Raw genomic sequence first — 25,503 nt, forward strand, 5'->3', positions numbered from 1 at the left:
ACGTACAGACGTTCCCCACCAGACGTACAGACGTTCCCCACCAGACGTACACACGTACCCCACCAGACACAACACTATAGGTTTCATCACGGTACCCAAACTAAAAACTGATTTAATGCGTCACTCAGTTATGTATAAAGCCATGTCATTGTGGAATGCTCTGCCACCAGAGGTTACTCAGGCATAACGCTCAGCTTTACAAAACAGATATAAACAGATTTTCACGGTGCGTCTCCTCTTCTAAAGATCTGATGTAACTGTGCTGTTTATAAACATATCAGTATGTATAAAAGATGAAGAACACCTGGTCTTTCCATGACATAGACTGACCAGGTGAATCCAGGTGAAAGCAATGATCCCTTATTGATGTCACTTGTTAAATCCACTTCAATCAGTGTAGATGAAGGGGAGGAGACAGGTTAAATAAGGATTTTGAAGCTTTGAGACATGGATTGTGTAAGTGTGCTATTCAGAGGGTGAAGGGGCAAGACAAAATATTGAAGTGCCTTTTGAACGGGCTGCGGTAGTAGGTGCCAGGCGCACCGGTTTATGTCAACAACTGCAACGCTCAACAGTTTCCTGTGTGTATCAAGAATGGTCCACCACCCAAAGGACATCCAGCCAAGTTGACACAACTGTGGGACACAAGATTGTGTCGAGGCACAGATCTGGGGAAGGTCCTCAGCTGGTATGCCATCCAGCCCTGGAGTTTTCCCAGACTTAAAGGCTTTAATTGCATCAGTAGGTTTCTCCTCTGTAATTAGGCCTTCTTTCTGTACAGCTGTTAATTTTACATTATTCAAATAAAAAATGCTCACAATTAACTTTGGTTAGTAGAGATGGCGGAAATTGAAACGAATACATGGACTTAACGTACTTTGCTTCCTCTTTCAAAATATATTTTGGTGAATCATGGGTGACTCCGTCATTTGAAACAAGTTTCAGTAAATTATTTTTGGTAGCATTTCTATGTTGAAGGTTAATAAAGAATTTGGTCTTTTTTCCACATATTCCATCCAGTTTGCTTTATTTTTTATAATATATTAGACTTGAATAAGTTTCTCAATATATTTAAGTTTTTCCTCTAACTTATTCTGTGCCTCTATGGTACAGTTTTTATTGATATCTAACTGTGCTGTTAGTCCTTCAATTTCCTTTGTTAATATGGACTCTTTTGACCTAAATTGCTTTTGTTTTAGAGCTGAGCACTGAATTGCATGGCTTCTAAAGGCGCATTTAAAAGTGTCCCATACAATAAGGTAATCTGCTGTACCTATGTTATGTCTGAAAAAGTCAGTTATAAATTCTTCTGTCCTAGTTAAAAACAATTGATCATCCAATAGGCTTTGATTCAATGTCCAGTATCCTCACCCACGTGGGAATTCTGGAAGAGTAATATATATGGCAATTATTTGATGGTCCGACTGCATTCTGTCCCCTATTAACACTTTTTAAAACTTTTGGTGCCATAAGAAAGTAGTCAAGACGACTCACACATTGGTTATATATATTGGATTTATTTTAATGTAATATCTTATGCTGTTTTTGTCTATAACTCTTCTGTACTTTATCATGTATTTGTTTGTTTTATGTGTACCGGAGGGAGATTAGCTGCTGCATGTGCTGTAACTACTGGTGAGCTTAATAAAGTATAAAGTAAACACTCGTATCATTAGCAAAGAGCAGGTGAGCCAGGGTGAGGGAGAGAGCGGAGGAAGCAGGCATTAGGCTAGGATATTGACATGAGTGAGATGCAAGACTTCGCACTCACACACTGTATCTGCGCATTGTTCACGGGTTCACATCAAGCTGTTCACAGCGTGGTAGCCAGCGAAGCAAAACAGTGGAAAAGTTGAGCCTCGCGCTTCAACCCACCCTGAATGTTGTCTGTCTGATGGAACACGTTTCCACCCTGACTGTTGTCTGTATGATAGAACACGTTTCCACCCTGACTGTTGTCTGTATGATAGAACACGTTTCCACCCTGACTGTTGTCTGTCTGATGGAACACGTTTCCACCCTGACTGTTGTCTGATGGAACACGTTTCCACCCTGACTGTTGTCTGTCTGATGGAACACGTTTCCACCCTGACTGTTGTCTGTCTGATGGAACACGTTTCCACCCTGACTGTTGTCTGTTTGATGGAACACGTTTCCACCCTGACTGTTGTCTGTATGATAGAACACGTTTCCACCCTGACTGTTGTCTGTATGATAGAACACGTTTCCACCCTGACTGTTGTCTGTATGATAGAATACGTTTGCACCCTGACTGTTGTCTGTCTGATGGAACACGTTTCCACCCTGACTGTTGTCTGTCTGATGGAACACGTTTCCACCCTGACTGTTGTCTGTATGATAGAACACGTTTCCACCCTGACTGTTGTCTGTCTGATGGAACACGTTTCCACCCTGACTGTTGTCTGATCGAACACGTTTCCACCCTGACTGTTGTCTGTCTGATGGAACACGTTTCCACCCTGACTGTTGTCTGTCTGATGGAACACGTTTCCACCCTGACGGTTGTCTGTCTGATGGAACACGTTTCCACCCTGACTGTTGTCTGTATGATAGAACACGTTTCCACCCTGACTGTTGTCTGTATGATAGAACACGTTTCCACCCTGACTGTTGTCTGTATGATAGAACGCGTTTCCACCCTGACTGTTGTCTGTATGATAGAATACGTTTCCACCCTGACTGTTGTCTGTATGATAGAATACGTTTCCACCCTGACTGTTGTCTGTATGATAGAATACGTTTCCACCCTGACTGTTGTCTGTCTGATAGAACACGTTTCCACCCTGACTGTTGTCTGTCTGATGGAACACGTTTCCACCCTGACTGTTGTCTGTCTGATGGAACACGTTTTCACCCTGAATGTTGTCTGTCTGATGGAACACGTTTCCACCCTGTTGTCTGTATGATAGAATACGTTTCCACCCTGACTGTTGTCTGTATGATAGAACACGTTTCCACCCTGACTGTTGTCTGTCTGATGGAACACGTTTCCACCCTGACTGTTGTCTGTCTGATGGAACACGTTTCCACCCTGACTGTTGTCTGTATGATAGAACACGTTTCCACCCTGACTGTTGTCTGTCTGATGGAACACGTTTCCACCCTGACTGTTGTCTGTCTGATGGAACACGTTTCCACCCTGACTGTTGTCTGTATGATAGAACACGTTTCCACCCTGACTGTTGTCTGTATGATAGAACACGTTTCCACCCTGACTGTTGTCTGTATGATGGAATACGTTTCCACCCTGACTGTTGTCTGTATGATAGAATACGTTTCCACCCTGACTGTTGTCTGTATGATAGAATACGTTTCCACCCTGACTGTTGTCTGTCTGATGGAACACGTTTCCACCCTGACTGTTGTCTGTCTGATGGAACACGTTTCCACCCTGACTGTTGTCTGTCTGATGGAATACGTTTCCACCCTGACTGTTGTCTGTCTGATGGAACACGTTTCCACCCTGACTGTTGTCTGTCTGATGGAACACGTTTCCACCCTGACTGTTGTCTGTCTGATGGAACACGTTTCCACCCTGACTGTTGTCTGTATGATAGAATACGTTTCCACCCTGACTGTTGTCTGTATGATAGAATACGTTTCCACCCTGACTGTTGTCTGTATGATAGAATACGTTTCCACCCTGACTGTTGTCTGTCTGATAGAACACGTTTCCACCCTGACTGTTGTCTGTCTGATGGAACACGTTTCCACCCTGACTGTTGTCTGTCTGATGGAACACGTTTTCACCCTGAATGTTGTCTGTCTGATGGAACACGTTTCCACCCTGACTGTTGTCTGTATGATAGAATACGTTCCACCCTGACTGTTGTCTGTATGATAGAACACGTTTCCACCCTGACTGTTGTCTGTATGATAGAACACGTTTCCACCCTGACTGTTGTCTGTCTGATGGAACACGTTTCCACCCTGACTGTTGTCTGTCTGATGGAACACGTTTCCACCCTGACTGTTGTCTGTATGATAGAACACGTTTCCACCCTGACTGTTGTCTGTCTGATGGAACACGTTTCCACCCTGACTGTTGTCTGTCTGATGGAACACGTTTCCACCCTGACTGTTGTCTGTATGATAGAACACGTTTCCACCCTGACTGTTGTCTGTATGATAGAACACGTTTCCACCCTGACTGTTGTCTGTATGATAGAATACGTTTCCACCCTGACTGTTGTCTGTATGATAGAATACGTTTCCACCCTGACTGTTGTCTGTATGATAGAATACGTTTCCACCCTGACTGTTGTCTGTCTGATAGAACACGTTTCCACCCTGACTGTTGTCTGTCTGATGGAACACGTTTCCACCCTGACTGTTGTCTGTCTGATGGAATACGTTTCCACCCTGACTGTTGTCTGTCTGATGGAACACGTTTCCACCCTGACTGTTGTCTGTCTGATGGAACACGTTTCCACCCTGACTGTTGTCTGTATGATAGAACACGTTTCCACCCTGACTGTTGTCTGTATGATAGAACACGTTTCCACCCTGACTGTTGTCTGTATGATAGAATACGTTTCCACCCTGACTGTTGTCTGTATGATAGAATACGTTTCCACCCTGACTGTTGTCTGTATGATAGAATACGTTTCCACCCTGACTGTTGTCTGTCTGATAGAACACGTTTCCACCCTGACTGTTGTCTGTCTGATGGAACACGTTTCCACCCTGACTGTTGTCTGTCTGATGGAATACGTTTCCACCCTGAATGTTGTCTGTCTGATGGAACATGTTTCCACCCTGACTGTTGTCTGTATGATAGAACACGTTTCCACCCTGACTGTTGTCTGTCTGATGGAACACGTTTCCACCCTGACTTGAACAGCCCTTACACAATTGGTAAAATGGGATGATTGGGGAGCTTAGAGGCACCAGAAATGAAGCTGTATCTTCTGGTTCTCAAATTGGGCTTGATCTCGTGCTGGCCCACTGTACCTTCCTAGGGGGCTTGATCTCGTGCTGGCCCACTGTACCTTCCTAGGGGGCTTGATCTCGTGCTGGCCCACTGTACCTTCCTAGGGGGCTTGATCTCATGCTGGCCCACTGTACCTTCCTAGGGGGCTTGATCTCGTGCTGGCCCACTGTACCTTCCTAGGGGGCTTGATCTCATGCTGGCCCACTGTACCTTCCTAGGGGGCTTGATCTCATGCTGGCCTACTGCACCTTCCTAGGGGGCTTGATCTCATGCTGGCCCACTGCATCTACCTAGGGGGCTTGATCTCATGCTGGCCCACTGATCCTTCTTAGGGGGCTAGATTTCATGCTGGCCTACTGTACCTTCCTAGGGGGCTTGATCTCATGCTGGCCCACTGAACCTTCTTAGGGGGCTTGATTTCATGCTGACCTACTGTACCTTCCTAGGGGGCTTGATCTCATGCTGGCCCACTGTACCTTCCTTGGGGGCTTGATCTCATGCTGGCCCACTGTGTACCTTCCTAGGGGTTTTTCGTTCATTAGACATGCTCAAAGTGTTCTCACATACACCTTGTGGGGTTTACATTTGATGACAATATGTTTGAAGTTAACTCAATGGGGTTAGAGCTGTGTTTCTCAACTCAAGAACACATTCTATTGAAGGAGTTTTCCAATATCGTTATAAGCCAGAGAACAATCAACAGGAAAATATTTAACAAGATCTTTTGAATGAAAGTGTTTTACTTTAAAAGTTTGCTGATAGGAGTTTGTCTGTGGGGTAGCCTTACTGTTATCTGATAGGAGTTTGTCTGTGGGGTAGCCTTACTGTTATCTGATAGGAGTTTGTCTGTGGGGTAGCCTTACTGTTATCTGATAGGAGTTGGTCTGTGGGGTAGCCGTACTGTTATCTGATAGGAGTTGGTCTGTGGGGTAGCCTTACTGTTATCTGATAGGAGTTGGTCTGTGGGGTAGCCTTACTGTTATCTGATAGGAGTTTGTCTGTGGGGTAGCCTTACTGTTATCTGATAGGAGTTTGTCTGTGGGGTAGCCGTACTGTTATCTGATAGGAGTTGGTCTGTGGGGTAGCCGTACTGTTATCTGATAGGAGTTTGTCTGTGGGGTAGCCGTACTGTTATCTGATAGGAGTTGGTCTGTGGGGTAGCCTTACTGTTATCTGATAGGAGTTTGTCTGTGGGGTAGCCTTACTGTTATCTGATAGGAGTTTGTCTGTGGGGTAGCCTTACTGTTATCTGATAGGAGTTTGTCTGTGGGGTAGCCGTACTGTTATCTGATAGGAGTTAGTCTGTGGGGTAGCCTTACTGTGATCTGATAGGAGTTTGTCTGTGGGGTAGCCGTACTGTTATCTGATAGGAGTTGGTCTGTGGGGTAGCCGTACTGTTATCTGATAGGAGTTTGTCTGTGGGGTAGCCTTACTGTTATCTGATAGGAGTTTGTCTGTGGGGTAGCCTTACTGTTATCTGATAGGAGTTTGTCTGTGGGGTAGCCGTACTGTTATCTGATAGGAGTTGGTCTGTGGGGTAGCCGTACTGTTATCTGATAGGAGTTTGTCTGTGGGGTAGCCGTACTGTTATCTGATAGGAGTTTGTCTGTGGGGTAGCCTTACTGTTATCTGATAGGAGTTTGTCTGTGGGGTAGCCGTACTGTTATCTGATAGGAGTTTGTCTGTGGGGTAGCCTTACTGTTATCTGATAGGAGTTTGTCTGTGGGGTAGCCGTACTGTTATCTGATAGGAGTTGGTCTGTGGGGTAGCCTTACTGTTATCTGATAGGAGTTGGTCTGTGGGGTAGGCTTACTGTTATCTGATAGGAGTTTGTCTGTGGGGTAGCCTTACTGTTATCTGATAGGAGTTTGTCTGTGGGGTAGCCTTACTGTTATCTGATAGGAGTTTGTCTGTGGGGTAGCCGTACTGTTATCTGATAGGAGTTTGTCTGTGGGGTAGCCTTACTGTTATCTGATAGGAGTTTGTCTGTGGGGTAGCCTTACTGTTATCTGATAGGAGTTTGTCTGTGGGGTAGCCTTACTGTTATCTGATAGGAGTTTGTCTGTGGGGTAGCCTTACTGTTATCTGATAGGAGTTTGTCTGTGGGGTAGGCGTACTGTTATCTGATAGGAGTTTGTCTGTGGGGTAGCCTTACTGTTATCTGATAGGAGTTTGTCTGTGGGGTAGCCTTACTGTTATCTGATAGGAGTTTGTCTGTGGGGTAGCCTTACTGTTATCTGATAGGAGTTTGTCTGTGGGGTAGCCTTACTGTTATCTGATAGGAGTTTGTCTGTGGGGTAGCCTTACTGTTATCTGATAGGAGTTTGTCTGTGGGGTAGCCTTACTGTTATCTGATAGGAGTTTGTCTGTGGGGTAGCCGTACTGTTATCTGATAGGAGTTTGTCTGTGGGGTAGCCTTACTGTTATCTGATAGGAGTTGGTCTGTGGGGTAGCCTTACTGTTATCTGATAGGAGTTTGTCTGTGGGGTAGCCTTACTGTTATCTGATAGGAGTTTGTCTGTGGGGTAGCCTTACTGTTATCTGATAGGAGTTGGTCTGTGGGGTAGCCTTACTGTTATCTGATAGGAGTTTGTCTGTGGGGTAGCCTTACTGTTATCTGATAGGAGTTGGTCTGTGGGGTAGCCTTACTGTTATCTGATAGGAGTTTGTCTGTGGGGTAGCCTTACTGTTATCTGATAGGAGTTTGTCTGTGGGGTAGCCTTACTGTTATCTGATAGGAGTTTGTCTGTGGGGTAGCCTTACTGTTATCTGATAGGAGTTTGTCTGTGGGGTAGCCTTACTGTTATCTGATAGGAGTTTGTCTGTGGGGTAGCCTTACTGTGATCTGATAGGAGTTTGTCTGTGGGGTAGCCGTACTGTTATCTGATAGGAGTTTGTCTGTGGGGTAGCCTTACTGTGATCTGATAGGAGTTGGTCTGTGGGGTAGCCGTACTGTTATCTGATAGGAGTTTGTCTGTGGGGTAGCCTTACTGTGATCTGATAGGAGTTTGTCTGTGGGGTAGCCGTACTGTTATCTGATAGGAGTTTGTCTGTGGGGTAGCCTTACTGTGATCTGATAGGAGTTTGTCTGTGGGGTAGCCTTACTGTTATCTGATAGGAGTTTGTCTGTGGGGTAGCCGTACTGTTATCTGATAGGAGTTGGTCTGTGGGGTAGCCTTACTGTGATCTGATAGGAGTTTGTCTGTGGGGTAGCCTTACTGTTATCTGATAGGAGTTTGTCTGTGGGGTAGCCTTACTGTTATCTGATAGGAGTTGGTCTGTGGGGTAGCCTTACTGTTATCTGATAGGAGTTTGTCTGTGGGGTAGCCTTACTGTTATCTGATAGGAGTTTGTCTGTGGGGTAGCCTTACTGTTATCTGATAGGAGTTGGTCTGTGGGGTAGCCGTACTGTTATCTGATAGGAGTTGGTCTGTGGGGTAGCCGTACTGTTATCTGATAGGAGTTTGTCTGTGGGGTAGCCTTACTGTTATCTGATAGGAGTTTGTCTGTGGGGTAGCCTTACTGTTATCTGATAGGAGTTTGTCTGTGGGGTAGCCTTACTGTTATCTGATAGGAGTTTGTCTGTGGGGTAGCCTTACTGTTATCTGATAGGAGTTTGTCTGTGGGGTAGCCTTACTGTTATCTGATAGGAGTTTGTCTGTGGGGTAGCCTTACTGTTATCTGATAGGAGTTTGTCTGTGGGGTAGCCGTACTGTTATCTGATAGGAGTTTGTCTGTGGGGTAGCCTTACTGTTATCTGATAGGAGTTTGTCTGTGGGGTAGCCTTACTGTTATCTGATAGGAGTTTGTCTGTGGGGTAGCCTTACTGTTATCTGATAGGAGTTTGTCTGTGGGGTAGCCTTACTGTTATCTGATAGGAGTTGGTCTGTGGGGTAGGCTTACTGTTATCTGATAGGAGTTTGTCTGTGGGGTAGCCTTACTGTTATCTGATAGGAGTTTGTCTGTGGGGTAGCCTTACTGTTATCTGATAGGAGTTTGTCTGTGGGGTAGCCTTACTGTTATCTGATAGGAGTTTGTCTGTGGGGTAGGCTTACTGTTATCTGATAGGAGTTTGTCTGTGGGGTAGCCTTACTGTTATCTGATAGGAGTTTGTCTGTGGGGTAGCCTTACTGTTATCTGATAGGAGTTTGTCTGTGGGGTAGCCGTACTGTTATCTGATAGGAGTTTGTCTGTGGGGTAGCCTTACTGTTATCTGATAGGAGTTTGTCTGTGGGGTAGCCGTACTGTTATCTGATAGGAGTTGGTCTGTGGGGTAGCCTTACTGTTATCTGATAGGAGTTTGTCTGTGGGGTAGCCTTACTGTTATCTGATAGGAGTTGGTCTGTGGGGTAGCCTTACTGTTATCTGATAGGAGTTGGTCTGTGGGGTAGCCTTACTGTTATCTGATAGGAGTTGGTCTGTGGGGTAGCCTTACTGTTATCTGATAGGAGTTGGTCTGTGGGGTAGCCTTACTGTTATCTGATAGGAGTTGGTCTGTGGGGTAGCCGTACTGTTATCTGATAGGAGTTTGTCTGTGGGGTAGCCTTACTGTTATCTGATAGGAGTTGGTCTGTGGGGTAGCCTTACTGTTATCTGATAGGAGTTGGTCTGTGGGGTAGCCTTACTGTTATCTGATAGGAGTTGGTCTGTGGGGTAGCCTTACTGTTATCTGATAGGAGTTGGTCTGTGGGGTAGCCGTACTGTTATCTGATAGGAGTTTGTCTGTGGGGTAGCCTTACTGTTATCTGATAGGAGTTGGTCTGTGGGGTAGCCGTACTGTTATCTGATAGGAGTTTGTCTGTGGGGTAGCCTTACTGTTATCTGATAGGAGTTTGTCTGTGGGGTAGCCGTACTGTTATCTGATAGGAGTTTGTCTGTGGGGTAGCCTTACTGTTATCTGATAGGAGTTTGTCTGTGGGGTAGCCGTACTGTTATCTGATAGGAGTTTGTCTGTGGGGTAGCCTTACTGTTATCTGATAGGAGTTTGTCTGTGGGGTAGCCTTACTGTGATCTGATAGGAGTTTGTCTGTGGGGTAGCCTTACTGTTATCTGATAGGAGTTTGTCTGTGGGGTAGCCTTACTGTTATCTGATAGGAGTTTGTCTGTGGGGTAGCCTTACTGTTATCTGATAGGAATTTGTCTGTGGGGTAGCCGTACTGTTATCTGATAGGAGTTTGTCTGTGGGGTAGCCTTACTGTTATCTGATAGGAGTTTGTCTGTGGGGTAGGCTTACTGTTATCTGATAGGAGTTTGTCTGTGGGGTAGCCGTACTGTTATGTTAGTCCCATCATGTAGCAATATCCAGAGTTCATTTTCCAATTCAATATCTGTGATCCAGTCAAATAACAACAAGCAAGCAATGATATACTGTATAATTAATCTCAGATTAAATATTTGTTTTTGTTTATTTGTACAGAAGTTAGGCTTAGTTTTTAATTAAAGATGGCATGTTTTGATAATCTATCCACTTTGAAGAAATCCTTAGAAATGCTGTTTTGCTTCCCAGTCGGGAGCAAGGGTTTCTGAGGGAAGATATAAAAAGGCCAGAAGAACTTAGTGGAGGGCTGAAGTATGCCACTTAATTATTTAGTTATCTCTCTCTACTCGTCCCCTTCTGTCTAGGGGATTAATAATATGCTCCACTTTTCTTCACTGGTCAGGTGTTCTATTCTCCTCTCATAGCAACATTAGATCTGCTTAGGGAGCAGAAGCCTCATTTACACTAAATATCTGCAGGCGCCATTTATGAAAAGAACAAGCACGTAGACATTTAAAAAAAAATGTATTTATAAACTTGGCGAACGCCGTACATAGGCATGTTTCCCGTTATAAATCAGACCTGTCGTAAAACTTTGCACGTGTGAACGAGCATTATAACTCTGTCAGAAAAACACCCTCCATTCACCTTTTATGGTGACGATAACACCCTCCATTCACCTTTTATGGTGACGATAACATCCTCCGTTCACCTTTTATGGTGACGATAACACCATTCACCTTTTATGGTAACGATAACACCCTCCATTCACCTTTTATGGTGACCATAACACCCTCCATTCACCTTTTATGGTGACCATAACACCCTCCGTTCACCTTTTATGGTGACCATAACACCCTCCATTCACCTTTTATGGTGACCATAACACCCTCCATTCACCTTTTATGGTGACCATAACACCCTTCGTTCACCTTTTATGGTGACCATAACACCCTCCATTCACCTTTTATGGTGACCATAACACCCTTCGTTCACCTTTTATGGTGACCATAACACCCTCCATTCACCTTTTATGGTGAGCATAACACCCTCCGGTCACCTTTTATGGTGACCATAACACCCTCCGGTCACCTTTTATGGTGACCATAACACCCTCCGTTCACCTTTTATGGTGACCATAACACCTTTTTTTGCTGTATGATTTGGAAGGATTGGAATTAGGCCACAGCAGCTTCTGCTTTCTAAAAGAGAGAGCAATGGCAAAGTTGGTCCCATTTCTCTGGAGGTGTGAGGGGGCAGAATATTTTAATCTATTACAGGGACTTTTCATCTCTAAACATGCTGCCGAAAGCCAGTGCCAAACACTTGATTGATTGTAGATTAGAAACAAGTTCAAAGTAAAATGCTACCACCCACACTTCTATGAAAAAGATAAATTGTTGTTGAATATTTAGTTTGTCGATAGATTGTGTTTCTATCTGTGTTGGTACAGGCTCTGAGATGAAATAGGTTTATGACGTCACGCTGCTATCGCACAGCAATACCGTAGCCTACCCATACTGTCAAATCTTTTACAGAAGCTTCCAGTCTATTTACTTGGTTTACACAATGTTTTTATCTTTTGCATTAACTTTTGCTGTATCTGGCAAAGGACTGGGACAGTTTCTGAAAGCGTAAACAATCGCAAATGGTTGTGGACCTGTCAGCACAACATTTTAATTCAACAAGGTTTTGCATTGACCCCCCCCCCCATATATCACCCATTTGCACAAAATACTTATTTGCCTGCCTGCAATACAAATCGCCAACCACTAGTAAATGTGCATACGTGGTCTAAGGTTTGTGTGGGGGAAAGGGCATTCTCACGCCAAGTTCAGTTTTTATGAATGCCAACTTTTGCGGGAAAACTTGCGCAAATGTTTTGGGGTTTATTTTGTACGTACGCAATGTTTATAAATGAGGCCCCAGAAATGGGGTCAAATAGTATTTGACATCGATCAAATATTTTTGCATTTGACTGAGCCTACCTGAAGTGTTTGACTATTCCTGCACTTTTAGTACAATTCTATTGGGTCCATTGCGCCAGGAAAGCTGCCAAGCTCAAGTAAGCCCATCCAAAAGTGTTTGAACGACAACAAATACTATTTGAACCCAACACTGGTCTGTTAGAGAGTAATGGATGATCTGCAGTAATGTGGTGTGACCTATTCCCTGAGTATCTTAATATTCATGGTGTTATGATGAATGTGTGTGTGTGTGTGTGTGTGTGTGTGTGGCACAATGGAACAATATAATTAGTTCCCCATATGCACATAATGCCTAGTGGCAGGACGCTGTGCACTTGTTTCCTTTCCATCCATTTGTTTCTTGTCACCAATCAGCCTAGAGTAGACTGATCCTCACTGAGGTAACTCGGCCTAGAGTAGACTGATCCTCACTGAGGTAACTCGGCCTAGAGTAGACTGATCCTCACTGAGGTAACTCGGCCTAGAGTAGACTGATCCTCACTGAGGTAACTCGGCCTAGAGTAGACTGATCCTCACTGAGGTAACTCGGCCTAGAGTAGACTGATCCTCACTGAGGTAACTCGGCCTAGAGTAGACTGATCCTCACGAGGTAACTCGGCCTAGAGTAGACTGATCCTCACTGAGGTAACTCGGCCTAGAGTAGACTGATCCTCACTGAGGTAACTCAGCCTAGCTGTAAACGAGTGTAAACAAACACCTAAGTGGAGCAGTGAGCACTGGCTTATTGAAACAAATGTCCTGTCACAGACACTGCTGAAGGAGAAACAGGAATCTCTAACACATTGACAAGCATGTGTCTCTCCACTGTGTGTGTGTGTGTGTGTGTGTGTGTGTGTGTGTGTGTGTGTGTGTGTGTGTGTGTGTGTGTGTGTGTGTGTGTGTGTGTGTGTGTGTGTGTTGGCACTGGCTTCTGTGTAGGAGCCTGATGTATACCTAAGAACCATTGTCAGGTGACAGGTCTAACTTAGTGAACGTGTATTAGGCGACTGACTCAAATGCTGACAGATGAGAGTCCATACTTTAGATTTTACAACTTGTCTATTCACACCCAGACAGTCCAAACCCAACAGGGTGATTTAGAAACCAGTTGATTTAGTAGAGCAGTGTAACCAGGGGCGAAAATCTGATATCAACTTTGGAGGGGACAATTACATGAAATTTTCTCAAGAGCAATTCCTGAGGGGGACACCAAAAGTAGTGCTGTAACACATAGCCTACATTGTAATATGGTAAATGTATATTGAGGAACCAAAGAAATAAGGTGTTTGCCGTACTCCTAACTACCGGTACCCAAAACTGCACAACTAATCACAACACCAATACCTTTAACAAATCTTAGTTCAGTCACCAGTTTAAGTTGAGAGTGGGGGTATCCATGGCATTTTCCAATTATGTTCCTATTTTACAAGTAAAAAAAAGGTAGAACCTTTCATAATGTTGCCAAACAAAGACTCAACAAACTTACCTGAGACTCCCTGTCTCTGCCAGTCTGTCCCTGCATATCTGTCCCCAACTCTGCTGTCTGTGTGCCATCTGTTGCCTGCTCTGCCTAATGACATCATTGTGAAACATTTCCATTAGAATTTCATTTCTTTCTTATGAACATTTTATCAACTAGTCTTTGAGATATTAGGCTACTAGGGTTCTTACTTTGCGTTTTGGTGTACTGAAAAATACTCTGATGTCCGTCTTTTATTTTTCTGCCATTTTTATAGCTGGCTGGCTGGCTGGCTACACACACACACAGTGTGTAGGTTATTTACAGTAGGAGATGGGCTTCTATCATCTTATCTTTTATCATTCTATTTGGGCTTCGATCTAAAAGGTAGCTAGCAAATGTGAAATGGATTAAAATGACACGTGTTGACAGCTGTATTAGTTCACCATTTACACAACATATGCTGCAACCTTTTGTAATTTTAATAGTTTGTTTCATATTGGCTGGCTTCCAACAATAGCTGAATTTACAAAGCTAGCGAGCACCAATTCCGTTTCAGTGGTGTTTGCTATAATCTTTGCTACCCGGGTTAAATAAAGGTGAAATAAAATAAATAAATAAATAAAAGTTCCCTTGCGACAATTTAGCTTTTGTACCGAGACCATTAAATATATTTAAGACAATGGTAGAAGAGAGTGTAGTTCTGTTCAGTTTGGACTTCAGTTTATCGCTAACCTTATCACAGGGACTTTGAAGCACTAATTTACATCATCTGCATGCTGATCTTGGAATAAATTGACGATAGCAAAGATTCCATCTTTGACGAGGCCACATAAATGGAATAGGTACTAGCTAGCTTAATAGTTAATATTTGTGCGCTAGCTCTGCATATTCAGCTAGTGTGTGTGCGCGATTGACTGGATTAACCTCACGTCAGTTACGTTCATTGAGTGCCTTTCAGACAGTAGACACGACCCCTCTGTTACCTTGCCAACTAAGGAACTGGCAGTGGATCAAACCATTGTGAGGCAAAGGGTGGGGGGGTCGCAATCTTTTGAAACTTAAAAACGCGCTATTAAGTGTCTATAATCAGCACAATTGCTTTCATTGCGTATTATTAATATTATTTAAATTACATAGTTATGTTTCAGTGATATATTGAGGGGGACAAATCATATTTTTCCCAGGATGGGGTGGGTCGTGTCCCCCCCGTCCCCTCCGGGATTTCCGCCCCTGAGTGTAACCCATCGTTGCAATGTAAAAAAAACAGCATTATAAACTGGGTGGTTAGAGCCCTGAATGCTGATTGGCTGACAGCCATGGTATATCAGACCCTATACCATGTGTATGACAAAACATTTATTTTTACTGCTCTAATTACGTTGGTAACCAGTTTATAATAGAAATAAGGCACCTCAGGGGTTTGTGGTAAATGGCCAATATACCACGGCTAAGGGCTTTATCCAGGCACTCCGCAATGCGTCGTGCCTAAGAACAGCCCTTAGCCGTGGTATATTCGCCATATACCACATCCCCTCGTGCCTTATTGCTTAATTATACCCCACTATTACCAGTGCGTTCAGAAAGTGATTTTGTGGTAACAGCCTGAATTCAAAAATGTATTTAATGTGTTTCTCACCCATCTACACACAATACCCCATAATGACAAAGTGAAAACATGTTTTTAGAAGTACAATTGAAATCTCATTTACATAATTATTCACACCCCTGAGTCAATACATGTTAGAATCACCTTTCTGGGTAAGTTTCTAAGAGCTTTGTACACCTGGATTGTACAATATTTGCACATTATTCTTGTACAATTCTTCAACCTCTATCAAGTTGGTTAATCATTGCTAAACAGCCTTTTTCAAGTCTTGCCATAGATTTCTCAAGCCGATTTTTTTTTTAAAGTCAAAACTGTAACTCGGCCACTCAGGAACATTCCTTGTAGTCTTGGTAAGCAACTCCAGTGTATATTTGGCCTTGTGTTTTAGGTTATTGTCCTGCTGAAATGTGAATTTGTCTACCAGTGTCTGTTGGAAAACAGACTGAACCCAGTTTTCCTCTAGGATTTTTCCGGTGCTTAGTTCTATTCCGTTTATTTGTATCTTAAAAAACTCCCTAGACCTTGCCCATGACAAGCATACCCATTACTGCCATCACCACCATGCTTGAAAATATGAAGAGTGGTACTCAGTGATGTGTTGGATTTGGTCCAAACATAATGCTTTGTATTCAGGACATAAAGTTAATTTCTTTGCTGCAGTATTACTTTAGTGCCTTGTTGCAAACAGGATGCATGTTTTTGAATATTTTTTATTCTGTACAGGCTTCCTTCTTTTCACTCTGTCATTTAGGTTAGTATTGTGGAGTAACTACAATGTTGTTGATCCATCCACAGTTTTCTCCTATCACAGCCATTAAACTCTTTAAGTATTGGTCAAAACATTGTGCTATATAAGGAATCCATTTGGAACAATCTGTATCTCAGAGACCTGTTTCTCTGCTGTAAGGTAGTTATTTGTTGGTTTATGGACTGTCTTCACTCACATCCATTAGCTTCAGATAGAGAAGCCGTCTCACACACACACACACACACACACACACACACACACACACACACACACACACACACACACACACACACACACACACATAGGTTAAAATAACTTTGTTCCTCCTCTCCTTTTAGTGTGTTTCCTATGGTTCCTCCACTCTATGAATTCCTAATGTTGAAGAGTGTTAGTCTTTCCTAAAAAAGGCTGCTGGCACACAGCAACAACTAAACAAGAAAGCAAACTCACTCTGCATCCTGTGAAAATGTAGACCTAGGTATCTCCCGGGAGGGGTGGGTTGGCTAGCACTCTTCATACACGCAGCAGCTGCAATAGCATCACTGGTTTTGGTGGGATAAAAGCTTCTTCTGGAGTGATATTTACATTAGAGTTGTGTGTGTGTGTGTGGGGGGGGGGGTTGTGTGTGCCATGGAGTTACGACTTACCCTGCCTCTTCTTTTTCCACTACTGTTCCTGTTGGAATTGAAATTGTCCTGTTTCTGTTAGTGTAGAGCGATTAACTGAAATATCAGTTATTTATTTATTGTTGTTGTTGTAATTTTTACCCCTTTTTTCTCCCCAATTTCGTGATTACGATCTTATCTCATCGCTGCAAAACTGTTTTTCTGTAAGCTCAATGTGCACATCACACAGTTTCTCCAGAGATAACTCAGATCCAGCCTGAACTGTGCAATGTATTAGGGAGTTGTAGTTTCTCTAGAGATAAATCAGATCCAGTCTGAACTGTGCAATGTATTAGGGAGTTGTAGTTTCTCTAGAGATAAATCAGATCCAGTCTGAACTGTGCAATGTATTAGGGAGTTGTAGTTTCTCTAGAGATAAATCAGATCCAGACTGAACTGTGCAAGGTGTTAGGGAGTTGTAGTTTCTCTAGAGATAAATCAGATCCAGCCTGAACTGTGCAATGTATTAGGGAGTTGTAGTTTCTCTATAGATAAATCAGATCCAGACTGAACTGTGCAAGGTGTTAGGGAGTTGTAGTTTCTCTAGAGATAAATCAGATCCAGCCTGAACTGTGCAATGTATTAGGGAGTTGTAGTTTCTCTAGAGATAAATCAGATCCAGCCTGAACTGTGCAATGTATTAGGGAGTTGTGGTTTCCAACAGATCAATATGTGACCCAGCACATCTTTTCAGTCTTATGTAGCAACATTTGTAATGGTGTTTTTTTTACATTGGATGAAAGTAGAGACTCAGAGCTAGAACATGGTATATCATACACTGCAGTTGAGGAACAATGGGAATGCAATTCTGCTTAGAAAGTTGATAAACTTGTAACCTCACTTCTGAGAAAATGGCCCTTGAATGTTTTGGTATACCTACAGGAGAGGTCTTCTTTGTCTACACCCATTTATCATCGTTCACACCCTCTTAAGCCTTAGCCCCACCCATCTCTTTAAGGATTCACATGTGAGGCCATGTGCTAAACAGAGTGAGTAAGGAAGTGTAGTAAATAACCAAAGATTTCAAAACTAAAAGTGGTAAAAGTAGTAGCCTACAATATGGAAAACTCGTTATCTAGTTCTTGGCCTACATCCTGATCTGACTTTGGTGCAGGTCATGTTGTTCTTCACATTACCGTCTCTGGTAAACACACACTATATCAAATCAAGTTTATTTGTCACATTCACAGGGTACAGTAGGGGTAAACGGTACAGTTACTTGTGTAGTAGCAATATAAAAACTAGAATGTGTCCAGATAGAAATATTGAATAAATATTTTGTAATTATTAGATGATGCTTACCCAGACACACTTGTGTAAATAGATGGGTCATGTTGAAGAAACGCTATAGCCACAGCTAGCTAAGTGGATGGGTCACTATAGTCTAGACATTGTAAACATGTTGATGAAATACAATAGATGGCCATAATCACCCCCAGACACACCTGGCTAACTTGACGGGTCATGTGAAAGAGAGGCTACAACCGCCCCACAGCCACGTCTAGCTAAGTGAATGGGTCTCTACAGAAGGTGTACAGTCAAATGGTTACTTGCATATTTGTATATAGTGCTGTGAAAAAGGTTCAGTTTTGCCTTTTAGATCACAATTAGGCTGATACATTTACATGATTCTATATTAATAGTCCTACTCATAAAGAGCCTTCCTTTGGAGGTGATTAGGCTTTAGGTCTACATGGACACAACATGAGTCCCTCTAGTTGACTAGAATTACTAACCTCTTCAATATGATGCTGATTGCTGTGCATCTGTTGTCCATGTTCATGCTACTAGGTGGATGCTGGCCACTGTAGAGCCCCAACAGTAATGTATTGTACTGATTTAATGTTGTTTGTTTGTTATTGACAATGAGAGGCATCCAAGCTAATAAACATCTGTCATCATATCCATGAAGAATGCTTTTATCAAATCATGTTTGTGAGTCGAGGAGGGAGCCTCATTGTCAGATGTATCCCACTAGTGAAATAGAGCTTCATGTTATGTATGCCTACGCGCTAGGCTACTTTGTGTCTGAGTGCAGGAAAAGAATGGACTGGAGAATACAACAGCTTTGATCTTGTGAAGTAATGGGGATGTGATGATCATAGTGTACTGTCTGACAGAGAGGGATGAATAGAGAGAGACTTTAAAGGTGCTACACATATGATAGTATTTTTTTGTTTAGCATTTTAATTTCACAAAATGTCCATATCTGCAGTAATTTTGGAATGATAGTGTTTCACAGTATTATTTACATGCCAGTGTTGTGATTGGCTGTGATATTCGCCCGCCGGCAAATGGGAAAGCTGTTCTGACTTTGGCTGTCATATATATATAGCTAATTTCCTGGTTGCTAAAATTCTGAATGGTTTGCTCCGTTTATGTGAGAAAACAAGCACTGAATAGTGTAGGGAATCATTGTACCATCTGAATCACTGTGAAATATCTTGCAAATCACTTAGCACTAGGCTGCATTTAAAACACATCTCCCTCCTCCCCAGAATCCCATTTCCCCGTAACATGGCGGAGACTCGCACCTGAACCTTTTACTTTCTGTTTTGGTCCACCAGCTTCAAACAGCTGGAAAAACATAATATTTTTTGGTATTTTTTAAAGATATTTCACAGTGATTTAGATCGTACAATGATTCCCTATACTATTCAGTGCTTGTTTTCTCACATAAAGTGAAATTGAGCCAACAGTGTAGAATATTAGCAACCGGGAAACGATAGAGGGATTTCCACTAGATAACAACACAACCACCCAGTCAAAACAACTTTCCCATTTTGAGGCTAATATCACAAACAATCAAATCAAATTGTATTTGTCACATGCACCGAATACAGCAGGTGTAGAACATGAAATGCTTACTTACAAGCCCTTAACCATCAATGCAGATTTAAGAAAGTATTTACAAAATAAACGAATGTAAAGTAAATAACAATAATGATGCTATATACAGGGGGTAACGAGTCAATGTACCTCGACAGGTCAGGTTGACTCGGTACCGGGACCAAGTCAAATTAGTACATGTAGGTAGGGGTAAAGTGACTGCATAGATAATCAGCAGTGTAAAAACAACTGGGGGGGTAGCCAAATAGTCCAAGTAGACGTTTGATTAATTGTTCAGCAGTCTTATGGCTTGGGGGTAGAAGCCGTTAAGGAGCCTTTTGGACCTAGACTTGGCCTTCCGGTAACGCTTCTGGTAATCCGTCTGGCCCCACGGCCTTGTGAATGTTGACCCGTTTTGCTTACAGGTCTTGCTTACATCTGCTACAGAGATCGGGATCACACATTTGTCCGGAGCAGCTGGTGCTCTCATGCACCCTTCAGTGTTGCCTGCCTCGAAGCGAGCATAAAAGGCAGTTAAATTTGATTTGATTTAGCCTGTCTGGTAGGCTTGCATCACTGGGCAGCTCGCGGCTGGGTTTCCCTTTGTAGTTCGTAATAGTTTGCAAACCCTGCCACATGTACGTACGTCACTGTGGGGACGACGTCATTGATGCACTTTATGATGTTGCCGGTGGTATGAGATGGTATACTCCTCAATGCCATTGGATGAATCCCGGAAGATATTCCAGTCTGTGCTAGAAAAACAGTCCTGTAGCTTTGCAACCGCGCGTCACCTGACCTCTTCCGTATTGAGCAAGACACTGGTACTTCCTGCTTTACTTTAGCTTTTTAGCAGAAATCAGGAGGATATAATTCAGGTCAGATTTTCCAAATGGAGGGTGAGGGAGAGCTTTGTATGTGTCTCTGTGTGTGAAAGGTGGTCTATAGTTTTTTTTCTTCTTCTGGTTGCACATGTGACATGCTGGTAGAAATGAGGTAAAACGTATTTCAGTTTGCCTGCATTAAAGTCCCCGGCCACTAGGAGCGCCACTTCTGGATGAGCATTTTCTTGTTTACTTATGGCCTTATACAGCTCATTGAGTGCATTCTTAGTGCCAGCATTGGTTTGTGGTGGTAAATAGACGGCTACGAAAACTCTTCGTAGATAGTGTGGTCTACAGCTTATCATGAGGTGCAATACCTCGAGACTACCTTAATATTAGACATTGCGTACCAGTTGTTATTAACAAATAGACACACCCCCCCACCCCTCGTCTTACCGGACGTAGCTGTTTTGTCCTGCCGATGCACGGAAAAACCAGCCAACTGAATATTATCTGTGTCATCGTTCAGCCACGACTTGGTGAAACATAAGATATTACAGTTTTTAATGTCCCGTTGGTAGGATAGTCTCGAACGGAGCTCATCCAGTGATTGCACGTTGACAAATAGAACAGATCGTAGAGGCGTGTTAGCCACTTGCCTATAAATTCTCACAAGGCACCCTGATCTGCGCCTCCGGTAGCTCCTTCTTTTCTTCATGTAAATGACGGGGATTTGGGCCTTGTCCGGGAGCAACATTATATCCTTTGCTTCACACTCATTAAAGGAAAAATCTTTGTCCAGTTCGAGGGGAGTAGTCGCTGTTCTGTTCAGAAGCTCTTTTCGGGTCAAGAAAGATGGTAGCATGAACATTATGTACAAAATAAGTTACAAACAATGCAAAAAGAAAACGAATTTTCACTGCACTGTTGCGTAAGTAATACTGTGAAACACTAATATACAACTATTACTGCAGATATATTATAGACCTTTTCTGAAATCACAATGCAGCACCTTTAACAAGAACGCAAAGGGAATATGAAAGGTTTTGAGAGAGAGCGTTCTTATTTCCCTCAGGACCTGGAGACCATCAGATACTTTCAGCAACTGTTTTTAGCACATTAGATGTTGTTTTGCTGTGCCAACAACTTCTGTCCTCTGTAAAGGTCCTTTGCTATTTCAGACATCTTTGTCATACTCAGACCTTTGTGTTTATGTTTAGCCATTGCTCTGCTGAAAACATTGAAGGGTGGTTTCCCAAACACAGATTAAGCCTGATGATCCTGGACTAAAAAGCATTTTCAATGGAGATTCTCCGTTCAGTATGCTTTTTTAGTTCTGGAGTAGTTTTAGGCCTAATCTGGGTCCAGGAAACTGCCCCTCAACTGAGCCCAACTGAGACCCTCAATGTTTTAATATCATTCCTTTGCCATGTTTTTCTCATATTTTCCCTTGGCATGAATGCTGTTGCTTTTACTTTCATGGTGCTTTTGACTTCATGGTGACGTAAACTGTGGTCTCAGGAAAGATAGACTTGTACACTGGGTTGTATAACTCCTCACTCCTCCTCTTACAGCCAAACATGATGTTTTTTATCATATCTCTTTGACTCACTTACAGCCTGTTGCAGTAATCAGATGAGAACACAGCCTGTTGCAGTAATCAGATGAGAACACAGCCTGTTGCAGTAATCAGATGAGAACACAGCTTGTTGCAGTATTCAGATGAGAACACAGCCTGTTGCAGTAATCAGATGAGAACACAGCCTGTTGCAGTAATCAGATGAGAACAAAACCACACAACACAGATGGGAGTTCTTCTAGGCCTATCTAATCATCATAAGGCATTAATTCAGTCAACAAGATTTAAAAAATACATTTGTTAATTAAGCAGAGACCACCACCTCATTTTTGACCCTCACGTTGGTCCCCAAAACATCACTGCACCCAGTTCAAATGATTCTCAATTTGCTTTACCCTCTGAAGAAAAATGTATGAAATGTTAATGTCAATTCTCCACAATTTGCCTGTTCAAGGTAATTTAAGACAGGACCATGTGTATTTACCATGCTCTACCAACCGAACCAGACAGGACCATGTGTATTTACCATGCTCTACCAACCGAACCAGACAGGACCATGTGTATTTACCATGCTCTACCAACCAAACCAGACAGGACCATGTGTATTTACCGTGCTCTACCAACCAAACCAGACAGGACCATGTGTATTTACCGTGCTCTACCAACCAAACCAGACAGGACCATGTGTATTTACCGTGCTCTACCAACCAAACCAGACAGGACCATGTGTATTTACCGTGCTCTACCAACCAAACCAGACAGGACCATGTGTATTTACCGTGCTCTACCAACCAAACCAGACAGGACCATGTGTATTTACCGTGCTCTACCAACCAAACCAGACAGGACCATGTGTATTTACCGTGCTCTACCAACCAAACCAGACAGGACCATGTGTATTTACCGTGCTCTACCAACCAAACCAGACAGGACCATGTGTATTTACCATGCTCTACCAAACCAGACAGGACCATGTGTATTCACCATGCTCTACCAACCGAGCCAGACAGGACCATGTGTATTTACCATGCTTTACCAACCAAACCAGACAGGACCATGTGTATTTACCATGCTCTACCAACCTGAGCCAGACAGGACCATGTGTATTTTCCATGCTCTACCAACCCGAGCCAGACAGGACCATGTGTATTTTCCATGCTCTACCAACCCAGCCAGACAGGACCATGTGTATTTTCCATGCTCTACCAACCCGAGCCAGACAGGACCATGTGTATTTTCCATGCTCTACCAACCCAGCCAGACAGGACCATGTGTATTTACCATGGTCTACCAACCCGAGCCAGACAGGGCCAGACAGGACCATGTGTATTTTCCATGCTCTACCAACCCAGCCAGACAGGACCATGTGTATTTTCCATGCTCTACCAACCCGAGCCAGACAGGACCATGTGTATTTTCCATGCTCTACCAACCCAGCCAGACAGGACCATGTGTATTTACCATGGTCTACCAACCCGAGCCAGACAGGACCAGACAGGACCATGTGTATTTTCCATGCTCTACCAACCCGAGCCAGACAGGACCTTGTGTATTTGCATTACACACTCATATGTGAGGCTTTGTAGATCACACAGCAGACTGAGTTGTCAACTAACGGGAATTCAAAGCCATTGGATTTATGTTAAAAGTATACTTTTCAATTTTTTTATACAAATTCCATCAATTTCTTTCCATTCATAACTTTTTGTTAAATCCAATCAGTTATCCACACAGTTTCAACGTGATCAGTAGGAAAACATATATTTTTTGTTTGATGAAATAAAGTTGATTCAACTCTCTCTCTCCCTACAGCACTGTACTCTATCCTCCTGTTCTGTGTCTTCCTGTGGATCCCCTTTGTCTATTTCTATTATGAGGAGAAAGATGATGACAACATCAACAAATGTTCAGTAAGACTGCTGCTGCCTGTCCTCTTACTGTAGTCTAGACACACACACACACACACACACACACACACACACACACACACACACACACACACACACACACACACACACACACACACGTTGACCTTGGCTATGAACAGCAGTCACTAGCTGTCTGTCTCTGGGTTAAGGAAGGTAAACACTGTATTTATTCATTATTTTGGACTTAATCCCATCGGTCCCACATATCGTGAGAGATTACATTCCTAATGACCAACCACAGGCTGAATGTAAACACATCAGTCTCAATTAAAACACTCACTCAATATTAATATATCACAATCCCCCAAAATAGATACAGAAGTGATACTTAAAGCTCTATGCTACAAATAAAGTGTACAGTATCCCTATAGAACTACATACTGTAGAAAAGCCTACAGTATCCCTATAGAACTACATACTGTAGAAAAGCCTACAGTATCCCTATAGAACTACATACTGTAGAAAGTGTACAGTATCCCTATAGAACTACATACTGTAGAAAGTGTACAGTATCCCTATAGAACTACATACTGTAGAAAAGCCTACAGTATCCCTATAGAACTACATACTGTAGAAAAGCCTACAGTATCCCTATAGAACTACATACTGTAGAAAGTGTACAGTATCCCTATAGAACTACATACTGTAGAAAGTGTACAGTATCCCTATAGAACTACATACTGTAGAAAAGCCTACAGTATCCCTATAGAACTACATACTGTAGAAAGTGTACAGTATCCCTATAGAACTACATACTGTAGAAAAGAAACAAGAAAATGATATAGTTGAGACTTTACTGTCGACTCTTGGATATTACGTATACATGGCCTCTGTTAAGATAAGTGTAGAAAAAGCCAAAGCCCATAGGAATAGACCACCCTCCCCCCTCTTCATCTTAAACTGAATATTGCTGAAATGTCATATATTGGTCTCCAAAGGACACAGTAGTGATTATATAGATTACATGCCACAGTGAGCTTCTTCCCTTTCCTCTGGGTTGGTTTGGAGCTGACAGAAGCACTTCCTCTCACAGCCAAGGAGTTCTTTTGAATCATTACTTTCAAAGCACCCTTTAATAACAGCGCTGGGAGTAAGGTGTGTGTGTGTGTGTGTGTGTGTGTGTGTGTGTGTGTGTGTGTGTGTGTGTGTGTGTGTGTGTGTGTGTGTGTGTGTGTGTGTGTGTGTGTGTGTGTCTACTCTGAGAGTCTCTGGCAGGTTGAACAGGACTCTGGATTCCACTTCACACTCCATCATCCCCTCACTAAATGGAATATGGAATTAGTTAGCCAGCCACTCACCTCAAACGTGTACACACACATACATACATACACACCCGGCCCCCCAACCCACCCCATTGAAGAATTAGATATTGTTACATTCCTGATTCATAATCACACTATTAATAATTCTGTCTTTCATTACAGCAAGTGAAAAATGCTCTGAAATACACAACTGGATTCATCATCGTCTGTGCAGCACTGCTATTAATTGGGTAAGTACTATGAGACATTGTCACCCACCCTATTCCCTATCTAGTGCACAACATTTAACCAGGGCCTGCATAGGGGTCTGTATAATAATATAAGGAATAGGGTTCCATTTTGGACACAGCCATAGATGGTGGGGAGAGGTGTGTACTACATGTCATTATAATCGCTTAATGAGCAAGGTGTTTTCCTCTGCA

General features: G+C 42.8%; 1 protein-coding gene across 2 annotated transcripts in view; it reads left to right on the plus strand.

The window, feature by feature from the left end:
• LOC106560274 (lysosomal cobalamin transport escort protein LMBD1) overlaps window positions 1–25,503 on the plus strand; it is a 311,650-nt gene that overhangs the window by 49,632 nt on the left and 236,515 nt on the right. For both annotated transcript variants that reach the window (XM_045701048.1, XM_045701049.1), the window contains exons 4-5: window positions 23,704–23,801; window positions 25,244–25,311. In XM_045701048.1, the coding sequence (XP_045557004.1) occupies window positions 23,704–23,801; window positions 25,244–25,311 (166 nt within the window). The remainder of the gene's footprint in view (window positions 1–23,703; window positions 23,802–25,243; window positions 25,312–25,503) is intronic.

The sequence above is a fragment of the Salmo salar genome, chromosome ssa18, assembly GCF_905237065.1.
Source record: "Salmo salar chromosome ssa18, Ssal_v3.1, whole genome shotgun sequence".
NCBI lineage: Eukaryota > Metazoa > Chordata > Actinopteri > Salmoniformes > Salmonidae > Salmo > Salmo salar.